At 35.6% G+C, this 7781-nt stretch overlaps 1 protein-coding gene across 2 annotated transcripts in view; it reads right to left on the reverse strand.

The window, feature by feature from the left end:
• Positions 1 to 7313, reverse strand: part of STRADB (STE20-related kinase adaptor beta) — a 28909-nt gene extending 21596 nt beyond the window's left edge. For both annotated transcript variants that reach the window (XM_011949933.1, XM_011949934.1), the window contains exons 1-2: positions 7207 to 7313; positions 2600 to 2680 (exon numbers count right to left, since the gene is read on the reverse strand). In XM_011949933.1, coding sequence (XP_011805323.1) covers positions 2600 to 2680; positions 7207 to 7218 — 93 coding nt within the window. In that variant the 5' untranslated portion in view covers positions 7219 to 7313. The remainder of the gene's footprint in view (positions 1 to 2599; positions 2681 to 7206) is intronic.
• Between the last annotated feature and the right edge of the window lie 468 nt (positions 7314 to 7781).

Consider the following 7781-nt stretch of genomic DNA (forward strand, 5'->3'; position numbering starts at 1 on the left):
TTTTAATTAGCTGGGTGTGGTAATACATGCCTGTAGTCCTAGCTTATCAATAACCTGAGGTGAAAGGATTGCTTAACCCAGGAGTTCAAGGCTGCTGTGAGCTATGATTACATCACTGCAGTGTAGCCTGGGTGGCAAATCTTTTTGGCCATCTCCAAAAAAAGAAAAATAAAAACAATTTTTCTTTAAAGATGACATACAAATGGCAAACAGGTATATGAAAAAGTGCTCAACATCACTGATCATCAGAGAAATGCAAATCAAAACTACAAGGGGATACCATCTCACCCTAGTTAAAATGGCTTTTATCCAAAAGACAGGCAATAACAAATGCTGGTGAGGATACGGAGAAAAGAGAACCCTCATATACTGTTGTGATAATGCAAATTAGTACAACCACTATGGAGAACAGTATGGAGGTTCCTCAAAAAACAAAAAACAAAACAAAACAAAACAAAAACTACCATATGATCTAGCAATCCCACTGATAGGTATATATCCAAAAGAAAAGAAATCAGTATATCAAAGAAATATATACGCATCCATGTTTACTGCAGCACTATTAACAATAGCCAAGATTTGGAAGAAACCTAAGTGTCCATCAACAGATGAATGGATAAAGAAAATGTGGTACATATGTACAATGGAATATTATTTAGCCATAAAAAAGAATGAGATACTACCATTTGCAACAACATGGATGAAAGTGAAGAACATTATGTTAAGTGAAATATGGCAGGCCCAGAAAGACAAACTTCACATGTTCTCACTCACTTGTGGGAGCTAAAAATTAAAACAACTGAACTCATGGAGATAGAGAATAGAGGCCAAGAAAGGGTGGGTAGACTGGAGATGGTTAATGAGTACAAAAATATAGTTAGATAGAATGAATAAGATCCAGTATTTGAAAGCATGACAGAGTGACTACAGTCAACAATAACTTATTGTACATTTTAAAGTAACTAAAAGTATAATTGGAATGTTTATAACACAAAGAAATGATTTATGCTTAAAGTGATAGATAACCCATTTACCCTGATGTAATTATTACATATCATATGCCTGTATCAAAATATCTCAGGTACCCCATAAATATATACACCTTCTAAGTACTCCAATTAAAAAAAAAACCCTCAGATACTACGTCGTATTTTATGAAGGGACAGGTAACTAGAAGACTAGAGTATTAATGAATAAAAAGCCAAATAACAGAAATAAAGACAGCTGAAGATAGGGCTGGGGGTTAAATTATAAGTAAAACTAACTGGGATTCACTAATTTTGTAGCAAATAAGGCATTTGCAAGGTTGGTTCCATTCGCTAGTAAAAAATGCAATATAAAGTATGGAATAAGGAGAGGAAAAGATCCCAAAGAAATATCCTAAGATATATCTAAGATATACAGGAGCAGAGCCAAATAAAAAGTATAAGTGGAAAAGCTTCATAGATACAATATTTGAACCAATTCTTTATGGATGAGGAAGAATTTCAGAAGCAGAAAAGAAAAAGGAGTATTTCAAGTAGAGAATGAAACTAAGACATATTCTACACCAGTTAAGAGCCCTCATATTATGCTAATTTACACTTTATTCCATAGGCTTTAGTAAGCCAATGGAAGTTTCAAAGCTGGAAAGCGACACAAGCAGGCCTGTATTGGTAGCAGTATTGAACACTGAACAGATGTGAGTGGTGGGAGAAGACTATGTGTGTGTCTAGGAGAGTAGAGGCAACGAGTCCACCTGCAAGAGCCCAGGTGAGAGACAATGAGACCTGAGCAGTAGCAGTGCTCATGTGAAGTAGGGAATAGACCCCAGGGCATTTCAGAGACAGATTCAGAAGACTTGGTGAATAATAAATATGGGGGCAGAGGTAGAGGCTGTGTGAGGATAACTCTAAAGTTTCTAGTTAGGATGACACAGTGGATGAGTTTTCATTAGCCGAAGTAGGAAATACAACGAGTTGGTGGGTTTAAAAGAAGATTAAGGTTTTATTCAAACTGAGTAGTGATGCCTTTGAAAAATCCAATTGGAGGTATTCTAGAGACATGTCTGTTGCCCAGGAAAGAGTCTGGGGTAAAAATCTGAGAAACATCAGTTCTGCTTGATGCCAGGGTCCCCTCAGGAAACCTGTGGTAACTCCAGGACAATCTGAAATCTGCGGGAAAGAGTTTGGGGTTGCAGGTAAAAATCTGAGAAGCATCAGTTCTGCTTGATGCCAGGGTCCCCTCAGGAAACCTGTGGTAACTCCAAGACAATCTGAAATTTGAACAACTTAAGTCATAGGAATAGGTAAACTGCTTAGGAAGAGCCACTTTAGGCAGAAGAGAAATGGCCAGTTATAGACTCCTGGAAAATGGCAGGAGAAAGGAGAAATAGTAAAAGACACTGTAAAGAAAAAGAAATAGAGGAGAACCAGAAGTGAATAGAAGACAAAGTTAGAGCATTAATTGTACTCAACTATTTTTTTTTAGAGATGAGATCTCACTATGTTGCCCAGGCTGGTCTCGAACTCTTAGGTTCAAGTGATCCTCCTGCCTTGGCCTCCCAAAGTGTTGGGATTACAGGTGTGAACCACTGCATCCAGCCTAACCATTTTCTTACCAAGTATTGATGGATACTGGTTTCAGACTGTTTTTCAGGTCTGAGTGATTCAACTTGTGTTCTTGAAGTGCAGAAACAATCCTGGAAGTCAGAAATGCATTACATAAGTGCAAAATAAGTTACAGTTAAGCAGGGGTGCTGTGTAGATACAAAAAGGTCTAGTGACTACAGTGGGGAGCAGAGAGGAAGGGCAACATGCAGGAACCTGGAATTTCAGGATCCACATCATGGGGGAACTCAGTGTGGAACAGAAGGGAGAAGTGGCTGGGCATGCAGACAAGCTTCATATATGTTAGCAGTTCACTTGGTGCTATCGCTGATCCTTGCCCTCTTTTCTTGATGTCATAATAATTCATTTTAACTGTTGGTGTTAATTTTTAACTCCATCTGTCAACACCACTGAGGTTTTCTTCTGAATATTTAGCCAAAGATTATTCTGCTGTATTCATTATAATTATTTTTATTTTGATCCTCAGCTACCTTAAGTATAGAAACCATGTTTATTCACATTAAGCCACATATTGAGTGAAAAAATAATTATTTTTAAAGGTGATAAACATCTCTAATTACAACTCAAAGCAAATTAAGAGAGACTTATTTTATCATCACAATTTACATTTTTCTGCATATTTACCCATGGTTCTATTATTATTTATTGCCAATAAAGCTATGTTAACACCTACATGTGATTTATCACATCATCAATCAGTGGGGTGAAGCTGACCTTATACTATTTAGGAAGAAAAAGTATGTCAAAAGAAAAGTATAAACACATTTTATGAGAGGCTTTCATAACAAGATATTTTCAGTATTTGAAAAACTTTTTTTTTTTTTTTTTTTTGAGATGGAGTCTCACTCTATCACCCACGCTAGAGTGCAGTGGCGCAATCTCAACTCGATGCAACCTCTGCCTCCTGGGTTCAAGCAATTCTCCTGCCTCAACTTCCTGAGCAGCTGGGATTATAGGCGCCTGCCACCATGCCTGGCTAATTTTTGTAGTTTTAGTAGAGATGGGGTTTCACCATGTTGGCCAGGCTGGTTTTGGACTCCTGACCTCAAGTGTTCCACCCACCTCAGCCTCCCAAAGTGCTGGGATTACAGGCGTGAACCATTTCAGAATTTTTAATTTCAAGCATCTTATGGACATTTATTTTTATATAAACATTAAGGTACAATTTCAAATGAGTCTCTTAAGATATGTCTACCTATGTCTACTTAACACTTTGTAGTCAATTACTTAAAAGTAAGTTTCCTTTTAAGAAATGTCAGAATTTCTCACTAATTAAACTAGTCATTTTCCCAGTTAGCCTACACTGCTGATTATTTTAACTTGAATTCCTACAGTCTGTATACTTTATAAATCTATTACAAAAATCTGGCATGTATTCCCACTGTTTGATGTAAAATTCACCCTGAAGAATAGATGCTAACAATGTCAAGATAGCTGTACAACTGATTCCTCTGCAGAGTTTCTAATGGGTTCCTAGGGTGAATAACATTTATAATAAAACAGTTTTTGAAGATTATTACTGTTGTTCATATTGAAAATATCCACCAGCTAGGCAGGACATTTATGTATTGTTTGGTATTTATATATTTTTACATTTAGCTTGAATTTTTCATAACGACCATTAATACCACTGCAAAAGAAGAATTAACAACAGGCCTAAAACTGCTATTCTTAGAAAAGAGCTGCTTATAAGGTTGACCCTTGGCTAGTATCTGGGAACTGGGATTTTGCGGAGGTTCCCTTCATAAGAGTTGCTCACTGTGTCTAAACTGTTCGTGCAAATAATATGGTTTATGCTGAACACCTGGCTTTTTTTCTGGGAGACTGGAATTTTGTTACTTGCTAGCAGAGCATGCCTACGTGACAAGTCCCCAGTAAAAACCTTAAGTCCAAGTCTCTAATGAGCTTCCCTAGGAGACAACATTTCACATGTCACACCTCTGGGGGAACTGTGCATATCCTATGGGACTCCACTGAGAAAAGATTCTTGAAAGCTTGCACCTGGTTTCCTCTCACCTTCACCCCACACACATTTTCCCTTTGCTGATTTTGCTTTATACCTTTTTGCTAATAAATCTTAGCTGTGAGTATGACTGTATAAGTTCTTTGAGTCCTCCTGGCAAATCACTAAACCTGAGGGTGGTCTGGAAGAACCCTGACACAGCCCTCAAAATACACTCAAGCATTTAAAGAGCCGTTACCTCTAAAAAATGTGCATCACTTTTTTGATGAAAGAGAATTTAAGACATATTGACCCCATTTTTTTTCAAAATAAGAGTTGTGATTTATGTTCTCAGTTTATAAAAATACAAAAAACATTTTATAAACTAATATGGCAGGCTTCTATTGCATCATCTTTATATAAAATTTTCACAGCCTAAGAAAGTGATCACTATTAAATATGAAGACAGCTAAAACCAGCCAATATAAGGAAGATATTTTTGCTCTCTCCACCTAAAAAATGTTAGCATGTTCATTAGCTGCCCATATTATAAAAATCACAAAATAGTCATATCTTATCCTTCAAAACATTTTTATATCCACACTGCATCAATCAAATGCTGGTGAACATAATAGCTCATGAAGAATCTACAGGTTAATTTCTTTCAGGCAGTATAATGATTTAAAATCATCCAGAAGAAAGCTCCCACAGAATATTTTTGAATATAATTTCTTTGTCCATTATCATAATAGCCAAGTAAAAAGTAGTTAGACCTTATAAAGAAACTGCAAGAAGATATTTTACATATGCTGCTCCTTTGAAAACAGCATTTCTTAGTTCTCAAATAGAGGGTAAAACTTGAATGGGGAGGAATCCTTAAGTAAAAGTATCAACTTTATCCCAATTGCATAAATTTCTCATTTAGGAAAAAAAGTAAATATTTCGATTCAAAGAATTTAAAATATTTCACCATTGCAGAAAAATGTGATTTAAAGTTAAAATCATTAACAATATAAATCACTCATTATCACATTCTATTATTTTTCACAAAGCCCATAATTATAGAATAATAAGCTAGGACATCCTTTTTCCAAAATTTGAAAACCCTGGGTAACACACAGCCCTTTGAATCTCAGAATCCTCACCTATCAAATGAGGGGAATAGACTAAATGCCCTTTATATCTTTTCCAACTGATACAAAATTGTAAATCTTAAGTAATCCTTTAGAGTAGGAATCGGCAAACTATGGTCCATGAGCCAAATCTGACCCACCACCTGTTTTTGTGAATAAAGTTTTACTGGAACACAGATACATTCATTCATTTATATATTGCCTATGGCTGCTTTCATGCTAGTACTTCAGCAGAAAAGTAGCTGTAACAAAGACCAAACGGTCTGTAAATACTATCTGGCCTTTACAGAAAAGCTTGCTGATCTCTCCTTTAGAGAATAAGACATTTCACCTCCGTGTATTTTCCAGATATATAAAGCTTCTCTTTCAAGTGGTAAAGCTTTACTTTAAACATATAAGTAATTGTATTATGTATTTTCCATATTACTAACAATACAGTCTTCTAACTTCATAGTTCTGCCTCTCAGCCTTGGTAATTGATAGAATAGATTGGCAGGTATGAGTCCAGTTCCAATTTTTTGCAATCTTGGAGAAACTGAAAATGAGGATAATGTCACATGCCCTGCTAAACTTCCACAATGTGAAACTATGAAAGAAATATATGAAAGTATTTGTAAATTATAAATCATCATACAAATATACTCATCCTTTTTTTTTTTTTTTTTTTTTGAGATAGGATCTCCCTCTATCACCCAGGCTGGAATGCACTGGCATGATCACAGTTCACTGCAGCCTTGATCCCTCACTCAAGCGATCCTCCCACCTTAACCCTCTGAGTAGCTGAGGTTACAGACATGTAACACCACATCTGGCTAATATTTTATACAGACAGGGACTCACTATGTTGCCTAGGCTGGTCTTGAACTCCTGGGTTCAACTGATCCTCTAGTCTTAGTCCCCGAAAATGCTGGGATTACAGGTGTGAGCCACTACACTTGGTCTACTCATTACTTTTTTAAAAGCCACGTTTTAATATAAGTATTCCCTATTCAAATATTATTATTATGTATTAAACAGAATGAAAGTCCTCAAGCTACTTAATCTAAAGTAGATACCATGGATCTAAATACAAATAAAAAACCAGTTGGCAGCTATACCTCATATTATACTTGATCCAAATGATTTTTTTTTTCGGTTAAGTCAAAGGGGTTATTTTTAATACTGTTTGGCTTGCTTTTGGTCAGATGGAAATTTGTAAAAGGAATTTTTGAAAGATTTAAAAGATAAGGCATAGCTAACTGGTGTGGGTGGCATATCGAAGTATAACACCTATGAGAAAAAGTAGATATGGGACAAAGGATTAGAATAATGAGCATATTGAAGTATACGAGAAGTTCTTTATGAAAGAAAGACAAACTCAATGAGAATGTAATTCATTTCCCAAGTCCAGAAGTCAATCAGGTTAAAACAATATCTCAGAGCATAAGAATATGCCATCAGAATATCCCTTTTATTATGGCTTGGCATTAACATCCAACTACTCTGACAGAACAAAATCAGATCTATATTTACAAAAACTTACCAAAAGAGACATTGAATCGCTTTAGTTCATACAGAAAGTGACAAAAATCCATCTATTCCAAAGAAGGCTTTTGTTTTATCTTCCTTTCAAGATGCAGATATATCCTACTATAAAAAACAAAAGCAAAATAATTTAGATTCACATAAAAGTTCCTAAAAGAACTAGTTGCCTTAAACCCATCCAATATTTAGGCAGCTATTCCTTGACACAAGGAGACATTCCTGAAAAGTATCTTTAAAGAGCATTTATTTTTTACTGAACATTATTTGGGATCTGACATCACAACAAAGAAGCAGAGTGAAAACGAAAAGAGGTTCTAAATATTTCCAAAGCCTCAGTATATTTGCATTTCTCCTTCCCTATCTTTCCTATAATGTTTTTTTGTTTGTTTTTTAAATAACGCTGAGCAAATTTGAAAGCAATATAGAAAACCAATTTTTTGGCCCACTTTATGATATAAACGGTGTCACAATAAACCCCAAGAATTTTCAATGGTTCCACATATTATAACTAAACTTGGAGACTTTCCAAAGCTCTTATTGGATTAATTACCTCCTAAATCATTTGGGGTCCCT

The sequence above is a fragment of the Colobus angolensis genome, unplaced genomic scaffold (genome assembly GCF_000951035.1).
Source record: "Colobus angolensis palliatus isolate OR3802 unplaced genomic scaffold, Cang.pa_1.0 Scaffold30, whole genome shotgun sequence".
Taxonomy (NCBI): domain Eukaryota; kingdom Metazoa; phylum Chordata; class Mammalia; order Primates; family Cercopithecidae; genus Colobus; species Colobus angolensis.